Source organism: Phalaenopsis equestris, unplaced genomic scaffold (assembly GCF_001263595.1).
Source record: "Phalaenopsis equestris unplaced genomic scaffold, ASM126359v1 Scaffold000002, whole genome shotgun sequence".
In the NCBI taxonomy this organism is placed as follows: domain Eukaryota; kingdom Viridiplantae; phylum Streptophyta; class Magnoliopsida; order Asparagales; family Orchidaceae; genus Phalaenopsis; species Phalaenopsis equestris.
Window position 1 is genome coordinate 20,014,287 of NW_018164444.1, and position 22,026 is coordinate 20,036,312.

Here is a 22,026-nt window from a genome sequence, read left to right on the forward strand (position 1 = left end):
TTCTTCATAGTTGACGTCTTCTCCTTCACGACTTGTTTGTCTCCTTGGGCGACCGAGAATAACTTTGATTGTTTGAGTACCTCAGCCTAAGCTACCATCACCCTTTCCTTAGATGTTGCCAACCTTTGTCCGACCTCCCATAGTTTCTAACATTCCCAAAGAAGAATCATCGATTAGAGCTGAGCAGCTTCCTAGGCCACCAATTGGTATTTGTCAGTTATTCGACACAAGGTGGCTATGCTTTAATCCGAGAGGGCCTTTTTGTGGATGGGAGACTAGATGATGTCGGCTATCAATGAAGGGTATTGAAACCCCACCAGGGCATCATAGTACTAGTCTTTATGGAGTCCATTCAAGAAGAACCAACTGCCCGAGCTTGTGCTTACCTTCACCTCCTCATCCTGCGCCGAAATCCACCTAAAGGGGGATCCTTTCATTTTTTTGACATGGGGGAAGAGGCAAGTCGCTCGAATCAGCCGTAGGAGATTTTCCCTCATGATGCTCCCTTTCGTCTCCTTTTTACCAGATCTCGTCTGGCTCACTAAAGAAGGGTGGTTGGCTCATCTTTGGAAAATAGTTCTATGAACATTGGAGCAACTAATCGAGGGGTGGCCCTCCGTCTTTCTCAGGCACGGTAGCTCTCCTCTCAGTCTTTTGATGTTGAGCACCCGACGAATATACAACCAACAGAGTGCTTTTAGTTGGTGTTGGAGATATTGTCCTCTCAATGAGAATTAGCTCGTCAGTGGTTATTCTTTGAAAAATAAAGCCCGAAGAATTAGTTATTTATGCACTTTTTATGTCTTCTCCAATAACAACCACCCAGGTTTTCGGTCAACCTGCACTCTAGTAGTTTCAGGGCAAGTCTTCTCAATGTGTAGTGAAGGCATTCTTCTTGGTCACCCAAGCAGCAAGTGTTGCCTCTTTCTCCGCCACTTGGGCGTCAAAAACTTTCTAGCCATTCAATTATAGGCTTTCTGTTGAAGCACCCACTGATAGTCTCTTGGTCGAGATATTGATGAACTGACAGTTAAAGCCCTTTGATGTCCCTAGCCTCTACCAACAATCTAACTTACACCTTTTCCTTTACCGGAGCGCCGCCAGACATGATAATTTGGATATACCACCCCTTGAGACAAGAGCCAAGGTAGAAATGATGCTTCCATTCCTTCACCTTATTTTTCAACCCCAACAACTGGAATTTGCTGACCGAGGCAAACTAAACAAATTTGCCTTGGCTTACCTAGAATGAGAACAAGTAATTGAAGAGCTTGATCGACCATGGAATTCCTGATTGGCTACAGAAGATGGCGAAGGTCACGATGATCTCTATGAAGTTAAGCAGTATCTGAGCAGGGATGACATCATAATGGGTGTAGATGGTGCGCAACTCCTGGAAAAGAGCAGTCTCAGGTCGAAGCGAAGCAATTGTTGTAGAAGACAAGGTTGACACCATACATAGTGGTCGCTTGATTGTCCTCTCTAGTGACCTGAAGCCTAATAGTTGGATCAAAGACACAGGTGTCTTGCAGTCTATCCACCTTCGCCAGAGTCATCCACGGTCGGTCATTCAATGCGAGCGAGCCAAAGACCTTCAAAGAATATTTTGCGACCACCAAGCATAGCATAAAAAAGGAAGTCAAAGAGTAAAGTGTAGCGTCATCAACAATACACGTGCGCGCACACACACACACATACATATACAAACACACAAATATAGGGAAACAGAGGAAGTTGAACCGTCACACAGGGATACAAATGAAATACCTCGTAGCTTTAAAAAGACATTGATAAATTGATCACATATTGATCACATCAATGAAGAAAACAAGACGGGAAGATAAATTTTATTCCAGAAATGACCTTAAAATTACAAAAGATCACTCAGAAATAAGCCCGGGATGAAATGCTTTATAAGGAGATCGGTAGCCGCTTCGATCGGGACATACCTCAACTGACGCAACCTCTTATATAAAATCCCTACCCCCCCGTTAAGTCAATTTGTTTTAACTATAGTTCGACCCCTTGACCTAAACTTACTCAATCGATATGTTTGGACCAGAGCCAAAAGTATCAAGGACCTCTGCTGGATGTTCGATAGTGCTTGACAATGGGTGACCTCCACCTCCTCCATCCTCCATTTTCTCCACACGAGTCAACAACTATCGCATCTCATCGGCTCGTTGGATCCCCTTTGATTGAGCAAAGGAGTTATCGATCTCATCCAAAAAGCGAGCCAATGATCTAGGAGATGTTGGACACCCACTAGTTGTTTTCCCTCGAGTCTCGAGAGGGTTGTCCAAGAAGTCAACCCTTCCATTCTCACTTGGCACTTGCTCCGCTATTCTTGGCGCGTCGGTCGGATTCTCTTCAATTCTAGTTGTGGTTGGATCCTTGTCTGGCTCTTTGAAAGCCAAGTCATCTGCACCAAGAGATAATGTAAAAGAAAAGGACTTTAGAAAAAAGTGAAATCCAACGAAAGCAAGACTCCTAATACCAAAGAGTCGATCCAACTCATATGTTGTAATTGATATAACACCCTCACAGTACAATGACAAAACACCGACGACTTCTTTTACTGAAGCAGAAGGTTATGTTGATGGATCAATGGTCAGGTCGGTAGGTTGAAGGTTCCTCGCTTAATGTTGAGAAACGAATCAGTGACCCCACTTGATCTGGCAGTGCCACTGCTTTCCTCTTCTTGACGACAACCTTCTGCCTTTCACCTTCTCGGTGATATCGTTCCTTAGGTTTCTTAAGTTCAATTATTGAATTATTGACTAATAAAAATTGTTATATATTTTTTTCATTAAATTCTCTTATTCTTGTTGATGTGTTACTTTCAAAGAGTAAGAGAATCGGGAAACTGAAATAGCTACATAAAAATGTGCTAGTGTTGAACTTGATGAGATATGACAATCTAGAAGGAAAGTATGACGAATGATGGTCCACTGACATAAGACCATGAGGCTCAATTGTCCGACCGAGTGGTGTTGTACGAGTCAAAGCCAATAAGGTCAAAGCTGACCAAGCCACGAGACAGATCAAAGGTGACTAGATGATACAAGAATGGCCATTTAAATAAAAATGAGGGAAAAAGATGTCTTAGCAAACTATTAGAGGAGAGCCGATCTAAGGAAGACCTGGTTCTCAAATATCTCCAACCATCCCAAGAACGCTTAAAGACTCCTCGTAAGGGGTCAAGGATAGTCAGTCATGCCAAATCAACCGGCCGACTCGTATCAAACAAGGTCAACCGATCAAGTGTATCTCAATTGATTTTTGAATGAAGTTACATGAAATATTATTTTTTTCATTTACTTTATATTTTAATTTTATTTTATTTATATTTTAACTTTAAGTAAATTATATTTGATATGTTACAATATATTTAATTATTTTTAAAAACATTCAAAATAATTTTCATTTGTTTCAAATATTTTCAAAAATAAATTAATTTATTTTTCAAGTTAAAAAAATATGCAAAAATTGTATTAAATATATACAATTTTTAAAATAACCAATAAAAAATGATGCCAAATAAACTTAGATTCCGTCGAAGCATCAACAATTGCTTTTTATTAGGGAGAAAATCATACCCTTAACGCGTTGCTTTTCTCTCTCACATGATTATGAAGGTCAACAAGCTCCTTTAAATATTTTAGTCGTACGATTTTTAAAGCACACTGTTAGATGTGTATTTCTCAAGCATCAAATCTTCATATGATGATGACATTTTTTTGAAAATTAAAACAATATCTAACAAATAACCCTAAGACTTAGAAGGATTCTCAAGACATGTGAAATTTTGTTTCTCCCCATCTAAATTTGGGTCATACTATTGTAGTGTGGAAGATCAAATCGAACATGTTGGTCAAACTGATTCAAATATGAACGAGATTTTAGTCAAATTGATTCAACTGTCGATGTTGGTCGAACTGATTCAACTATGAACCATTATCTAAGATTGTTTTTGCATTGAAGTGGCCAAAATCGGCGGTTAAACTAATACCTCGATATAATTTTTAAAAAATGAGTTGGTTATTTTATTCAATTAAAATTTATGTCCCAAAATTCAATTCATAATATTTAAAAGTAAAGTGTTATAATATTTCCCAACTATTTATATGGGATCATTTTAGTCTCAGAGTTTATAGAAGTGTCAAAATAGTCTTTAGCTTTTTAAAATTGAGATTGAAATAGTTTCTATCGAGAACTATTACAACTTGATTTTAAATATTTTTGTAAACTCTGGGATTAAAACTGCTCATTGTAAGTTGTTGACTATTCATTTAACATTTTAATGTTATATTACAAGATTTTATGTTGAATAGGTGAAAATAACATTACTAAGTATAAATTAGATTATCTTGAAATAATCTTATTCCCTGATTTAATCATTGAACTTTTAACTATTTTTGTCTATTCAATGTTGAGCATGATTTTTGCTATGTTAAAAGATATTCTATCCTTTTTTTCTCACAAGTATTTATCTTTTTATATATATATAAAATAAGAGTCATGCCCGACTTCACTATTAAAATATAAGTTTGTTGTGTATCAGAAGATTTGTGATGAAGTGATAAATTAATGTCTTAGTATTGTATGAAAATCCAACATACACAAATAATAAATAAGAGCAGTGGGATCTCAAATTTTACTCGGAAAAAACACTAACACGGTTGAAAAAAAAAACACTATGTAATTATGAGTGCATGGGTCATTTCTTCTTTGGAATTAGGGAAGATAAAAGTTGATCAATAATAACTATAACAAATCATTAAGATTCTAGTTGATTGTTATGGAGGTAGCGATCAGTCGTTCATGTTGTAGACAAGAACTATAACACCAACTTGTCATAGAAGTTGTAATTGAAAGTCATGGTAGTATGTGGTTGGTCATAGAGGTTGTTATAGGGAGCTGTAGGAGTTGTGAGAACGTCTGTAGACTGCAGAGGTCGGAGTTGGGAGCTGCGTGAATTATGATAATGTCCATAGGCCTCATAGGCTTGAGTTGGGAGCTACATGAATTATGGACCATGTAGGTTGGAGTTGGTCACATAGACCATAACGAGGAGCTGTAATAACATATGTAAGCTGTAGAGGCTAGAGTTAGAAACTACATGAGCTGAGATAACGTTTGTAAGCAACGAAGACCGAAGTTGGGAGTAACATGAGTTGTGGACCACACAGACAATAGTTGGTCACATAGGTCATGATAATGAGCTATAAATAATGTTCATACGTTGCAGAGGTCGGAGTTGAGAGGTGTGTGAGTTGAAAACCACATAGGGTGTACTTGATCATATACGTTGTAGTGGTGAGCTGCAATAGCATTTTTAAGTCGTGGAGGATGGAGTTGAGAGCTGCGTGAGTTGTGATAACAATTGTATGCAACAAAGGCCGAAGTTGAGAGTTGCATGAGTTGTGGACATCGTATGTCCTATTTGGTTACATACATAGTGGCGTGGAGCTATAATAACGTTCATAAGTTGCAAAGGCTCGAGTTGAGTGCTACATAAGTCGAGGGTCATGTCGGTCGTAGTTGGTCATGTAGGCTATAGTGGTGAGTTTCAACAAGGTTCGTAGGCCAAGAGGCCAGAGTTTAGAGAGGGTTGGGCTCCGATCTTCCTCTGATTTAGAGAAGGGTAGGACTCTATTTATAGAGTCTGTGAGAGATCTTTTTGCAAATAAAGGAGTCAAGACCACTCAATTGGATAACCCAGAAAGGTTCCCTTAATTGGACGGTGTTTCATGAACATTTGAACGCTTCAACAATTTCATAAGTTAGTGATGATCCTAGACTCATTGGATTCGTCTTGTCGAGACACTTAATTCAACTATAAAGTTGTCTAATTTGGAATCCAGTTGACCTTCCAATTGAGCACTCGAAGCTTTCAAAAATAGTTTAGTGGCTTGGTCTGAGCTTGATTTGACTTGGATTGAACCAATTTTGGTGGCAAAGCACTTGTTTCATCAAGCCGATTAGTTTGATTGTGTTTGCTGAAAATCAGAGTTTTAGATGATTTTTAATTGAAAATTTGAGCATATCTTGTTTAAAAAAATTACCCGAAATTCATGCCATACCACGGGATTCATGAAAATTTGTTGATGATGGATCAAAATTCATTTACACTTAAAACTCCACAAAGAAACAAATCAAAACAATATATATATATATATATATATATATATATATATATAGCTTAAATGAGAGCAGAAACTGGACTGCCGATTTCAATATTCAATGCAAGCTTCTCTTCTGTTTCTGTAATATTTGTCTTTACCCAAAGCTAATTTTTAATGCAAAGCTCCATATCAGTATTGTTATATTAATTTATATTACTTGAATCTGGATAGAGAAATATATAAATAAAATATGTCATCAGGCAAATTATTACATCAAATCTTCCTTTTTTTTTTTAATTCTCATCTATTAATATAATCTTTTTTGAAAGGGAGTCTAAATATTTAAAGGGATATCAAAACAATTTTAAAAAACAATTTTAAGTTCTTATTTATTTAAAAAAAAAAAATTGGGGCCCAAAATTATACTAATAAATATGTGTCACTAAATTTGTTAGGTATGACTCATAATATCAGAACTTGAAATCTTTTTGAATGAAGAAATGTCTCTTGTAATTAAAGATGAGTGTTTCTTGGAATTTAGTGGGTTGGGGGAGCGAAGGCGCAGCAAAAGACCCACATTGGTGCATTACTCTCACTTTAAGTAAATTAAAAAAATTAGCAAAAAATTCACACATACCACATAATTCCTATAAATTTACATATCTACCTCCTAAGGTTTGTTATGTTATTTATAATAGCGATATCTTCGATTCACTATTAAAGATTTGAGTGTTATGCTTCAAAATATGAAAGTTTAGAATTTGAATACAAAAATACATAAAAATGGTTTGGTATGTTTGTAAATGACCTAAGAAAAATTTTATGCCTTCATTTCTATTTTCAGAAAATATTTTTTTGGCAATTCATAATTTATTAATTTTCTTTTTAATACTTATTTAAATTAAAATAAAGCTTGGGTAAAATATTTAATTTTTAATTTTTTTTTATTTATTGCTTTCCCATCAAATTAAATGCATCCAAAGCCAAAGCCAAAACAAAGCAAGCCCAACCTAATGGGGCCCAGATAAATAATATTTATCTTATATTTTATAGTAGTTAAGAGCTTATATAATATATCCTTACATTTATATATATAAATAAAATAATGATTTTGCAAATGATCGTCCCATTTGATATTAAAATATATTATCTTTAGATAGGAGAGGGTTCCTCAATTCGAGTCTTTGGAAGCACAACATTCTTTGGAAAATTTACATGCATGCCACACAATTCTTATGCATTTACATATCTAATGCCGAAAGTTTGATATTTACATTTAGAACACCTTGTTCTTGTATTTTACATTTTAGTAAGTAAAAGAGTGGTATTTTTTGATGTGATGTCGAAGGATTTGAGTGTTATGCATGTAAATATAAAAGTTTTGGTGTTAGATATGTAAATATATAGAAATTGTGTGGTGATATGTAAATGCTCAAATAAAAGATATTTTGTATGTTACAAATGAAATTAAATTAAGATTCCAATTCAAATATGACCATCATTTTGGATTTCTCTTTTCGATGAAGCCAAATTTAGGTGAGATGCATAATGAATTCATTTTTTTATAAATAAATTATGTGTTTTTATATATTTTGGTGGGTTGAGAATTAGAAGAATTGTATTTAAAACTTTAATAAAATGTTTTTTTTTTTAATTTCTTAAAGAGAATTTAAATATATCTTTAATTATAAATTTTATTTAAAATGTTTTTCATAATATGATTTGTTTTTTATTTAATGTAAGAGAGCTAAATTAATTATTAAATAATTTTATTTCTATTTAAATTTTTAAATATTATATCATCTATTTTGGCTTTTTTATTTATTTATTTATAATTAGTGTTCCAAGTATGTAATTAACCTATATTTTTAATAGTAGATGCCCTCACTTTTTTATATTAATCGTATTTATATTGCGGTGTTTTTCGAAAACGCGTTCGGAGGGTGTTTGCTTTGCGCTGTGCGAGAGTTTATCCTACTAATTTATAACAATATTTTATTAAACGCAGCCGCAGGTTCGATCCCGCGGCCTGCATTCGTTCGAGTAGTAGTTACTCTGCTGCCACAATCTAATTTGCTTAAAGTAAAGGAGAAAAGCTAATTTCTAGAGTTATTCTAAACTAAAGACTCGACGATCACTCCAGTAGTTGACAACCATCGTAAATCATTACTCGTCGGCCGTTGTTGACCTCCTTCTGCTTGTCACCATTAGAGCACCTTGAGGTGCAACGCCATGCTACGAAGACGGTGTATCGAAATTCGAACAATAACTCTCAATATCAATCACTCCCTACCATTATACTGTGAACCCTTCTACAAACGAACAATATTCTTAGAGGGACTTTGTAACTCTTTCATGTCTGTGGGACAATGATCTATAGTTGTACTCATAAGCTTATATTTGATTACTCTTATTAGGCCAAGTCCCATGGGTTTTCCCTTATCAGATTTTCCACATAAAATTTCAGGTTTCTCAACCTATTATTATTTATATGAGCTAAATTTTCGTACAATACTAATACACTAAATAAACAGTTACGAGTCTTTTGACATTCAACATTAATTATTTTCAAATAATTATTAAATTCGATTAAACGTAATTATAGAAATGGATTTCTCTTTACACAAGTTTATGTAATATAATAAAAAAAAATAATACTCAAATTTAAATATAGCACATATATTTTTTTTAAATAAAATCATTAAAAAATTATGTTAAACGAGTTTCACCAGTAAATGTCGACCTTCGTTCGGGCCATGTGGGCCCGTTAGCTAGGCATGTGGCCAACGAGGCGACAGCCTTCTGAGGCACCATGACATGGAAACAACCGACAAACGAACCACGGTGAGATTACCGCCCAGGTTAGCGTGACCCGGGCCGAATCGAAAAATCGAACCGGAGAGCAGCTATTTTCAGGACAACGCAGCCGGACCTGAACCGCATTTTTGAAATACAGCTAAATCCGTCCTTTAAGATCCGAGCTGTCCTCCTCCTACCATGCATGCTCCTTTCCGTTACTTTCCGTCTTTCTCCACTCACCGAGGCAGAGAGAGAGAGAGAGTGTGTCTGTGTGACGTGATCCCACGGAGTGGCTCCCGTAACTACATGGATTGAGAAGAGGTGGGGTGTCAAAACCGCCGCCGCTGTAACAGCCAAAGCTCGGTGCTTTTTGCTTCATGGCCTTCTGGAAATCCGGCACGCTCTGTTCGTCCACGTGCTCGTCGGCTGAGACGGCGAATACGCAGGATAAGCCGGCGCTGGTGGGCTGTGTCAGAGTCAATGCTTTCGCGAGGACGTTTTTTCCGGCGAAGCGCTGCCTCCAGCTTGATCCTTCTTCCAAGCTCTACTTCCCATGTGAGTTCTGCTTCTTTATGGTGTTTTATCTTGATTACTTTTTTAATCCACTTTCGGTTTTAATATATATGGGGAAGTATTTTTGTTTTGCTTTTTTGGGGGAATTTGGGTGTGTCTGATTAGTCTGTCGATCGGGCATTTGATTAAATTAAATGGACAGATGGTTTCAAGGACAACTGCCCCCCTTAGGGTTGTGTAGATTTTAATAGTTTGTAATTGTAGGTTTCTATATATCATTTTAGTGCTTAAAGTCTGCATAAATTGCAGCTCGTTAAAGACTGTTCGGCCTTGTGCTTTTTTGCCTTTACTGTGACAGCTTGTGGTTGTATTGTCAGGATTACAAAATGGAAGTCGTTAGGAAGAAAATTTGAGTTCTTATGCTCTAAAATTTGTGAAATATGATGCTACTCATACATCCACGGACCATGTGTGCATGCAAATACTATAACATGCTAATAATTAATTGTAATTTTCATAAAATTGCTTATGTTGTTCTCACTAGTAATGTGGAGGATTATATAAATATGGGTCAAAGAATGGAATTGGTGAGGTGGGGTGCAAGGGGAGCCGATCCAGCCGTAGTTTGTGGGGATTAATTTTATGAGCACAGCATTTGATGAGGTTCTATGCAAAGAGAGATTAATTTCCAATTAATTATATACATTGATAATTCAATGGTTTTTCCATAGGAATAGTTAATATGGCTTGGAGCCACCCTCCATATTTTGATATGGCATACACCCATATGTTTTTTTTTTCCTTTACATTTTGCTATTGGCGTAGTAGAGCAAAACATCCAATTATCATTACCACCTCAGCCAACATAGACTTGCTATCAAGCAAGGCAAGGGGGCATTCATGGGGACTATGGTTGTTGCTTTTATACAAGATAATGAAGTTAAAGGTAAAAGAGGTGAGAAAATTGGATAGAAGGGCCTCTCTACTATAGTATTAATAGTTTTGTGTAATGGCCTTGTTTGAGGCACTTTGAGATTTGTTCGGGCTTAGAGATTTGTGTAAGTTGAATATAGTTTGGCAGAAATGTAAAGCTGCTATTCGATGATTCTTCATCTTGCTCAATTTTTCTTGTTTTCTTTTGTACCCAACTTAGTTCTTCAGGCATAAATGTCGGAAATTTCATATTTATTTGCTCTACATTAGCAGACGGAAGATAACATGATAAAAGATGTTCAAAATGATTTATGCAAATTGGGTTTAAGTCCTTGTTCAGTATTTAGTAGGTCTGAATGATGAGTAAGTTTTCATAAAATTGATATTAGAGAGTTGGGATAAAATTAATAATGATGAGCATAATGCAGGATATATGCTTTATTTGTTCCGGCAGAAATAAGTTGTGTTTAGCTCATACTTGCAAAAACCAATTTGGCAACCCAACCAAATGCTGTTTTTGTGATGTACAAGAATATAAATTTGATTTTGCTGCAAACTCATAAGTATTAAGTGTGTAATTTGGTTGGCCAATGGCCGTCGGTAGCTAACAATTTTATTTATTCGTTCTTCCTTATCTTTTGGGTGAGGATGATGCCTTGAGGTTATTCTCTTTTGAAAGGTTTGACTATTTCAGTCTACATCAATTTACTGCAAAATTTTCACTCTTAAATCCGTACAGTTGATTTCGCTTCATTTATTTTAATTTGGTTTATATGCTTACTTTTGAAATGCTGAAGCGCTGTTTTGTTTTTCAGTTTGAGTGATTCTAGCAGATTATACTAAGATTTTTTTCCCCTTAATTTTAATTTGTTTCTATTAGCTTTTAAAGGAAAAATAGATTATTTAGTTTTCTCTTATTGATGATATTAGCCTAATGCATCTGAAGCTATTCTTTCTAGTGGCTTATAATCTTGTGACATGACCATCTGGTGAATTGAGTTCATTTAATGTTTTATTTTCTTTTATGAGTCGCATAGTTATAATTGGGAAAATTGGTTGACCAAAATATTCAAATTAAGCCCTGTTTTTCTGATTCTTGATCTTCTTTATTTATATTATTTCAGAAGTACATAGTTCAGAAGAATTGCAATTATAGAGTTATTGTTTATGTCCTAAGTTATATTTGATTTTTTTCTTCTGTGAAGATGAACCTGGAAAGCAGGTCAGAAGTGCTGTTAGGATAAAGAATACTAGCAACTCTCATGTAGTATTCAAGGTGTGTTACATGTCTAAATTTTGTGCCATTGTAAAGAACTATTGTGGTATATTAGTTGTTCCAAATTTTTGTCTCCATATTTTGTATCTTCTTACTTGGAAGTTTATGCTTGGCTTTCTAATTTGTATGGCACACAAAAGTATTAAGTTTAATCTCACTTTCGATAGTAAAAATGACGAGCAATTAGCACTAACTTTATTAATTATTCTCATAATTTGACTGATGGTTTAATTTCAGTTCCAAACAACTGCACCAAAGAGCTGTTTCATGCGCCCTCCTGGTGGTACGCTGTCTCCAGGAGAAAGCATTGTAGCAACGGGTGATTATTTTTCCTTATCCTATTCCTATAGAGTTTCATTTTTCTTGCTCGTTCTATCCTGCATAATTCATCTCACATTCGTTTTTAATCAACAAGAAATTAGTTTTTCCTTGAAATCATTTAACAGTTTATTTTATTGAAGTTTCTCACACATTTATCGTGAATACTAGTTTTCAAGTTCGTGGAGCATCCTGCGAATGACGAGAAACCACTGCAGTTAAAGAGCAATGTCAAGTTTAAGATCATGAGTTTGAAGATGAAAGGACCAATTGAATATGTGCCGGAGCTGGTAAGTTTTTGTCTAATTAATTAGTCCGCTTAGGATCACTTTTGATTATTATTATTATTTATTATTTATATTTTTACTTGAAATAAAACATGTTTGATATTTTATAACAAGTTAACAAAAAAGCGTCCAAAATAACTTTTAGATGTTTTAAGTATTTTTAAAAATATGCTAACTTATTTTTCAGTACAAAATATTAAAACTGGTAAAAAAAAATGCACAATATAAGTATGTTTTATAATAAAAACAAAAGTATAAAAAAAAGTGGTCCCAAACAAGCCATAAGTCTATGGTTGGTGAATATTTTTACAAATGGGTCTAATTTGGTTTCATGATTATGATCTTCTAAGACTTCTATCAGCTTAGTCCGCTGCTATGAACTAAACCCTACCAGTTAAATCAATGTAGATTGTTTTAGAAGATGGTTTAACAGTAAGATGCTAGTTAGTGAATCTTGAAAGCGTTGGATCTAGCTTTTGTATCTACTGTTACTCTTGTTTAAAACCATTTGCCTTGAGATCAATTTTAGAGAAGAGGGTAAAACCTATCTGGTCCTGTTTTTTGTTTCACGTAACCTGCTAGAGATTGCAACACATAGATCAGCTTCTTTATAAGAATTAATGTAAATGTGTTTTTTAAACTGTCATTTGAAACTACTATATTGCAAGAAATGTTTGATAGCATTGATATACATTATTATCCAAAAAATGTCATTTTTCTGTTCGATACATAGCCTACGAAGTTCTCCAAGATTGACCATAACATCATTACTGGCCTAATATAGTATGTTTCAGCGGTTTGCATGTAAGAACCATTTATTATTTGTGGTTTTCAATGTTCTTTGATTACTTGTGTTAAACTTTATGTTCTTTGATTGCATGTAAGAAAAACAAATAATCAAAAAACTTTGATTATTTGTTCTTTGATTACTTTGTGCAAAGCCGTAATTGTGTTCTAAGCTTTAGCATTTTAAATCTCTGCTTGACAGTTTGATGAACAGAAAGATGAAGTTTTAGTTGAGCAAATTTTAAGTGTCGTCCTCTTTTATGCGGACCGTCCAAACCCAGTAAGTGATTACTTGAATATTTCTTTTATTTTTTTCTTAATTACCTGAATGATGGACCCTTATATCTGCCTTCAAATCATAGCATTAATGATGACTGAAAACAAGTTTTCAAATATAGCATTAATCAAGTTTGTTGCTTGAGTTAGGGTGTGTTTGGGGAAGCTACTGCTTTTCTGGAGCTGGTAGAAAGCTGATGATGATGAAGCAGGTGTCTATTTGAGAGATTTGTTCTACTGCTGCTCTTTCTAATGATGATTGTTTTTCTCTTATATATGTAATAAATAGAAATAATTGCGGTTTTCAAAATATTCAGAATTGAATAACATAAAGATGTCGTACTACCAAAAAAATTGATAGTTCAGTCTAAAATACTAGATAAACTATTTTAAGCAAATGACTACAATAATGAGGACAACAACGATAATCAGCATACCTAGAATGATTTTTGTCTTTAAAATCCTGATGATCAAGTATTTGGGACAATCTCTTCTCCATCCCTGCATCTCTCCTAAACTGATCACGGGCAGTGTCATCAACCCAATGGAAGAAGTCGCAATCATATTGATGAGTAGTATTTTTAAAAAATTTAATTGACTACAAGGCTGCAAAGATTTATAATCAATTAAAATTATTAATTAAAAAATAAAATAAAAATATATTAAATTATATTTAAATGATGTCTTAATATAAATAATAAGATTTAAATATTTCTCAAACTCTTAACATCCTACGACTGCGTGATTAGCGTTATCAAAACGATTCTTTGTTCGCGAACAACTCGTGTTCGAATTGCTAAGCAAACGAGCCGAACACAAACACACTTTTTGTGTTCAAAATATAAATGAGTCAAACATGAACAGTAATATTTTTTAATAAACCAAACACGAGCTGAGTCTGGGCTCGCTCTTGTTCGGCTCGTTTACATTCCTAGTAATTTCTTCTCTTAACTTTATCATCTCCTCAACACCTTTTCTTTTAGAAGTGTTGTACTCATTTGTCCTAAAGTCTTCTCCTTAACACCGAAGGTCCGACTTGATGTTGGTTAGCTTCCTCAGGCATGCAGGTAGGATCATCATCTAAGATTCTGAAATCGATATCTCTTCGAGATAGATGATTCCGTATAAAATTATGGAGTGCAGTCGTTGCAACAACTATTTTTACTAGATTTTTTGATAGAATATATAGACATATCTCGGTGTATGACCCACTTCTTTTTCCTTACACCAAATGCTCACTCGATGACACTGCGTAATGAAGAGTGTCTTTTGTTGAAGAGCTCATTCCTCTTTCTAATTACTTTTGCTACGCTCAAAGTTAGAGAGGTGATATCTCTTGTCGGAAAATGGCTTCAAAAAACTCCGCTGGAGTGGATATCTTGAATCGGCAAGATAATACTTTCCTGAATAATTAGTGGATTTGTTCAATAGGAAATATAATAGTAATAGATTAGTTAGATGCACTAACCTTACCGATATAGGGTATTTTTTTCTTCATTGACCATGTGTGTGTCAACATGCGTTCCATCAATTGTTTCGATACAGTCCTTATTATTAAAAAAAAAAATTACATAATACCTTCCTGAATAATTCGTGGATTTGTTCAATAGGAAATATAATAGTGATAGATTAGTTAGATGAAACAACCTTACCCATATCGTATTTTTTCTTCATTGACCATGTGTGCGTCAACATGCGTTTTATCAATTGTTTTGATGCAGTCGTTATTATAAAAAAAATTACATAATATAGGCTATTTATAAATTTTGTTTAATTTAATGAAGTATGAATGGAGAGTGAGCTCAATACCTTGAAAAATGGTATTATACCTCAGATCGCTACGGATTTCCCGAGGTGTTTGAGCAAAAGATGGGTTTAGTGGTTTGATAATTTATGTAGTCATTTTAACCAAAGAGTTAACCCCAATGCGAAAATACCATCTAATCATAACTGTGGAGCGCTGGAAACGCTCAGAAGCAGCATGAATGAACTCATTGTGCGACATAATGAAAAGCGTGATAGTTAGGACTTGTCGAGATGTAAATCTCAAAGATTCATGCAAATCATATTTGGATTGTAATTCATCTAATAAATCACAGAAAATAACTTTTGACATCTGGAACATGCTGTGAATCTGGCTTGGATGAGCTTCCAGTAGTTCACCAATCCATTTGTCACCCATAAATGATGATGATGTACAAGATGTCTTACAAATATGTCTCTGATAGTACTCATGAATAAGACAAACTGTACTTGTAAATATTGTCGCTTGCTCGACCATCTCTATAATCTCCTCTTCATTTGGTGGCTTCATATGTTTGAAAGAATAATGAAGCTTATTTCAAAAAAATATGTTATTTTCAATGTAGGTAAATGCTTAAATTGCGCGCAATGAAAGTAGTTTAACTACGAAAATCCACATAATAAAACGTCAGAAATAGTACGAACGAGTTATATTTCGTAATAAAAGTTAAATACCACAAATAGTCACCCTGCTTTTGTAGCCACAATTAAAAAAAAATGTGCATGTCATCGAACTAGTCTGATTCTCTAAAAAATAACAGAGGTAAGGAATCATCCTTTCAGGAAGTAGTGTGAAGAAAGCCTCTTGCTTGTTTCGATCATTAGAAGTTTTATGGCAAATAAGTTGAGGAGCATGTCATAAAAATTTTTTGGGATTGAGTCGAGTATCTTAACAACATTTGTCATTGTTAGGTATACATGGATAGCACTGCAGGCACTTGAAGCATTACTAGTGCAGTTTTTCACCAGCTATGATATCTACTGTGGGATTAATGAGCTGTTTCAACATCACTTTTCTTTTTCTTTTTTTGTGTCGAGGTTGCAGGTCGCTTGGAGTGACTGGACTCCCCCTGGTCTCTTTCACCCGGTTGTACCTCATAGACTCATCAATGTTGACTCCTATCGCTACAACACCAAGGAATATAGTATCTAGCTTCTCCTTCAGCTCCGTGTCAATGCCAGCAAGTCTAAATTTCTTTGCATTTGGTAAAATCTGCAATTGATAACCTTGATTTCTAAGATGCAAAATTTTAAAGCAATATTTAATTTAAGATATTATTCTTACTGAAATCTTCTCTTGCCGCCACTCCTCAGGTGCATCAACTGTTTTCCTAATAGGGTCCCATCCTAAATCAGTGGCTCCTCTCTTTAGTTCCTTCCACAACTTACAATTCTTCTTAAATTGATCTCATTTGTTTTTTAGCTGGGTTTTGTCGTACAGTCTACCGGTTCTTTCTTGAAAGAGTTTTGTTATATTTTGTAACATTTCTTATTGAAATTGGTGGTTGGTCTATTGTCCTTTTCTACCTCTCCCAAACTTAAATCATAGAAAATTTTCTTTGTTTCTATTCCAAATAGTGGATATCCAACCTTTTTGTTTACCCATCTGATATCTAAGTGAAGAAAAGAAATGTATCACCATAATTTGACGTGTATAACAACAATACATTAATCTAAAATAAGAATATGATAAATAAAAAGTAAAAGTAAAGCTCAGAATCAATTCATAGATATCAAAAATAGCTCCATCCAGGATCACCAATTGTGTTATCTATGCATAAAGATCAGGTGGTATCCATGTCAAATTAGCATGATTGTTTTATTTTCATATTCACAGTTCGTAATTAATTGATCCTTTTATTCTGTTTTTTCCATCAACGCTCTACTAAATATTTCACAGGAAATGTGAAATGTGTCTACCAAATTGCATTCTGAAAGCATCACTGTAAACAGAAACCAAGCAATCAACGGGTCCACAAAATATCCGTAGTAATAAGATCATATAAGTCTCAAGAATTATTTCCGATAAGTTAACAACATCCAATTCACAACATATTTCTCTTTAGATAATTATATGAGTACTGATTTTTAGTTTTTATGACAAATTTTGTTGGTCGAATTACTTGTTTTTGCTTCTCATCAGTGTGGAGTAACATTTTGGGGGGAGAATGTTGAACACCGCTTACTTTTTTTTAGTTTATGTTATATTTTTATGAATATAATTGTATATATTTTGTTGCATATTTGAATTTTGCATGATAGATTAGTTAGCAGCATCCTTACATGTCTGATCAATCAGTAAAAGCAATGGAATGAATTATATATGACCATTGTTTATTTGTTTCTTTCAGAATTTTGTGTACTTATTCTGCATATCCTTGCACTAATGTGAACCCTCAGATTATATGACAGATAAGATACTCATAACCAATTTTTTGTTTCTATTGCGCTATCTAAATCATGTCGTCGAGGCAATAATTAGAGCTCAGTGAGATCTCTTAACTAAATATGACTCCATCCATAATCACTGTTTTCCCAAATCGAATAAGCACTTGAACGTGTTATCTAGCAACAGGTAGTATCTATAGGAAAACAACCTCGTCAATTTAAAATTGACAAGTAATGATCGGTTGAGCCATTTGATAATTATTTTTTATCATCGCTCTAAATAACATTTGAATGGCATTCCGCATTTGATATCTTATCCAACATATATCCTCAGTTAATGCATGGGCATTGTAAGTACACATAAAATTCTGAAAGAAACAAAATAACAATGCTGAAGTGTACTTCATTCCATAGCTTCTAGTGTTTGATCAGTGCCCAACATTCAAATGCATAAGGTATTCCATAGCTTCCTGACTTACCATGCAAACTTTAAATGTATAGCAAAGCATATGCAATTCTATTGATAAAAGTCTCAACAGAAGAAAACTACGCACTTATCCCCCCCCCCCCCCCCCCAAAATGTTACTCCACATTGAGGATGCAAGTGCAAACAATTCGACCTGCAAAATATACTAGACAAACTGAAAACCAGTGTTCGTATACCAATCTAAAGAAATAAACTAAAAAAAATTTGAAATAAATAGATAAGCATTGCTCATATATTTCATCTCATTTCTTTTACTGAGCGTTCAAAACAGGTAAAGATGTTGTTAACTTATCTATCATACAAACTTCAAATATGCAACAAAACATGTGCAATTCTATTTATAAAGTCTCAACAGAAGTAAACTAAATGGTATCGTACACTGAGGAGAGAATAACAAGCAATTCGGCTTGTAAAATTTGTCAGAAAAACTGAATACCAGTGCTCATATATTTATCCAAACAAAATAAACCAATAAAAAAATCTGAAACAAATAGATAAGCATTGCTCATACATATTTCATCACATTGCTTCTACTAATTAATCAAAATAAGAAAGGATTCTGCTAACTTATTCATCATGCATACTTCAAATGTGCAACAAAACATATGCAATTCTATTAATAAAACTCTCAGATGAATTTGAAATATTACTCTGCACTGAAAACTAATCTATCTTGCATAGCTTCTATTGCTTAATTAGAATTACTATAGATGCTGCTAACTAATCTATCTTGCATAGCTTTTATTGCTTAATTAGAATTACTATAGATGCTGCTAACTAATCTATTTTGCAAACTTCAACATTGCATCAAAGCATATGCAATACAAGAAGAAAAAACAAATATGTGCTCAGAAATTTCCCTGCAAAATGTTCATCTACTCATATTCATGGGAAAGAGCAAGATAATCTGCCATCAAACATCAATGGATATATATGCAAATGAAGAACACAAAAAAATTCACAGAAGAAACAAAAGAACATAGGGCTAGGCAGCGAATGAACCGCAAAAAATAAAAAATAAAAAATCAGTAGAGGAGAAGACTTCACCAGAAGGTTGCAACAAGTTGTCGATGTCGAACGAATGGAGGGGAGCGGAATCAAGTTTCAGTCCTAACGATACGAGTGATAATGGAGGACATAGGTGAGGGTATATGCGAGGATAGGAAGTGAGATTACCTGAAATTCGAAGGGGCAGAGGCGTCAAAGACATCTCGCAATAGAGCTCCAACCGCAGAATGCCCTCTCCCTCTTCTGTTTCGGCGTTCAACTTATTGCTGCCCCAACCAACAAAACACTCGAAATAAAAGGGTTCCCAAATGCCGCTTCTCCTTTTCTGCAACGTAAAAGCCGCAAAAAAAGGGTCCTAAACGGGCCCTTAAACTCAAATCAAAGTTAACGAGCCATGCCTAGCTTGAATCAAACAACTTTTAATCAAACGATATACATAACTGATGTGATCATGCTAGTACCAGGCGATCTTTAATTTTTAGAATTTGATTTGGAAACTTAATTTTAGCTATTTGCTCTTACTGTGCTTTGGCTCAAAATAGAAATTTTTTTTTTTTTTTATTTCATGCTTGCTAATGAATTTCAATTATGTTGTTATTTTAAGCTTCCATGATCCTTATTTTCTTATTTAATTTTATGAACTGTATGTATTATATGAACTGTATGTATTATTTTAACTCAGGCAAAATCATTTTGGTTTTGATACCCTCATATAATTAAATTATTTTATTTTTTTTATTTTTTTTTATTAGAGATGGCATATTATTTTTCATGTCAAGCATCGAGTTTCTTTTGTGTTTGCACCTTGCACACAGTTTTTATCAAAATATCATATTTAGGGGAGTTCTTTTTAGTGATTATGCCAAACTTAGAAATGATGGGGAACCCCCTTTTGATAATGTGAAAATTGAGGAGAGTGATAAGATCAGATAATTGGAAATGGTGATGGGGTGTGAACAAAAGAAAAATATTTTACATTCATACCATTCAATTCTTATGAATTTACATATCTGACACCTAAACTTCATTTTTGACATTCATGTCACAATACTTGAGCATGAAAAGATTTATGCATGAAAAGGTGTATTTCACTTTTTAGAAGTTAAAATAGTTGTATTTTTATGTGATCTGATAGATTGGAGTGGTATAAATGTCAAAAACTAAGCTTACGTGTTAGATGTGTGTATACATAAGAATTGAGTGGTACGCATGTAAAGGCCCCAAAGAAAAAAATTGAGCTTTTACATAAGGACGGGGGAAGGATCTCCATGAAGGCTGCGGCGACAGGGCAATACAAAGCAAGTATTAGTGATGATAAGGACAAGCGGAAGTTCATAAAGTGTAAATATATTAGTTCCTTCTCTTGTGATGGTGAGAACATGCATATTTTTCATAAAATGCTTTAAAAATCTTGAGTCCTTAATTATGCTTTCTACTTATTTGTTGAAGCATTTGGACAAGCTAAACGACCAGCTTGCTGAGGCAGATGCCGCACTAGAAGCTCGCAAGAAGCCACCGGAGAGCACCGGGCCACGAATCGTTGGAGAAGGACTCGTAATAGATGAGTGGGTAAGTGAACCTCTCATTATTGTTGTTTCTTTGGAATATTTTCGTATGTACCATTCAATTCTTATTTACATACATATCCAGCACCTAACTCCACTTTTTACATATATGCCTCCTTATCTATGCTTGAAAAATGTGTATTTAACTTCTTAAAAGGTTCAAATAGTGATATTTTTGATGTGATATAAAAAATTTGAGCAGTATAAATGTAAAAAGTCAAAGTTTAGGAATTAGATATGTAAACACATCAGGAGTTGGGTGGTATATATGTAAATGCCCCTTTTATCTTTTTTTTAAGCTTGCTTGCTAACTGCTTCTGCTGGGTAAACTATCTTTCAGAAAGAAAGAAGGGAAAAGTACTTGGCAAGGCAGCAAGTTAAAGCAGTGAATTCATTGTAAAACGTGTTCTGATGTATAATTAGTAGCCTTTCAATGGATAAATTAAGCATGTTTGTTACCGTTGAGGTATACTTTCAATTCATGAAATTTGATTTTTTTGGGCAATTTACAAAGATAAGTTTCTACAATGTTGATGTTACGAACCTGCGGTGCTGTAATTGATCAAGGGTTGATCTTGTAAATGATCTTCTTTGGTTGTCAGAAATAGAGATTTTTAATCCAATGTTGATGTGGGCCAGAAGGGCTTGTATTCATTGATTAACTGGGATGGTCAAGTCCTTCAAATTTTTGTGTTCTGTTGTTAGCATTTACATACTTATCATACATTTCTTGTGTATTTATATATTTCAACCCCTAAACTTTCTTATTTTCATGTATAACCAATGTGTAAGTATTACTTTTTTTTTTTGAAGTGATATATTTGCTTATGCATAAGGTGATAATTACAAAATATTATAAATGTAAATATAAAAGCTTAGGTATTCGATATGTAAATAAATAAAATTTGTATGCTATGTAGGTAAATTTTCCTTGAAAAAGTTAATCAAGTCTTATATTGCTTACACAGGAGTGAATGCTGCATCTTCCAATTCGTAATTGAAAGAACATTATGATTCATGCCATGCATGATATTGTTTTATATCTCAAAAAAATTATAATTTTTTTGAATAAAAGGATAATAGATTGCTCAAGCTATCGGGAAGCCGAAGCACTAAATGTGCCTTTTGGGCCTAATGAATCGAGCTTATTTGTCATGCGTCAAAAGCCTAGTTGGAAGTAGATTGTATTTGCAAACCATGTCCGCCATGGTAAACTTGCCTTTCAGAAGGACTTTGTGAGCTCAGTAGTATTCATGTGAGCTCCTCTATCGATTTCACCAGTACGCATAAATCTCTCCCACCAAGCTCGCTTGTAATCATCGAGCTCTTTCATCAAGTTAGCTTACACCCGCCAAGCTACACCAATGAGGTCGAACAATCCTCTAAGATTGTTTGAGCGACACGAAGAAGGGAATCCATCACTACGCATGCCCTTTTTTTAGGTCGCGTGACGCTCATG

General features: G+C 34.3%; 1 protein-coding gene across 1 annotated transcript; it reads left to right on the forward strand.

Moving 5' to 3' along the window:
- Positions 1-9,089: 9,089 nt before the first annotated feature.
- Positions 9,090-21,222, forward strand: LOC110035660 (vesicle-associated protein 4-1-like). The gene is made up of 7 exons (XM_020739929.1): positions 9,090-9,482; positions 11,579-11,649; positions 11,887-11,968; positions 12,139-12,257; positions 13,243-13,320; positions 20,452-20,571; positions 20,908-21,222. The coding sequence occupies exons 1-7, from the start codon at positions 9,305-9,307 to the stop codon at positions 20,965-20,967; spliced, it is 708 nt and encodes a 235-aa protein (XP_020595588.1). The 5' UTR covers positions 9,090-9,304; the 3' UTR covers positions 20,968-21,222.
- The last annotated feature ends 804 nt before the right edge of the window (positions 21,223-22,026 follow it).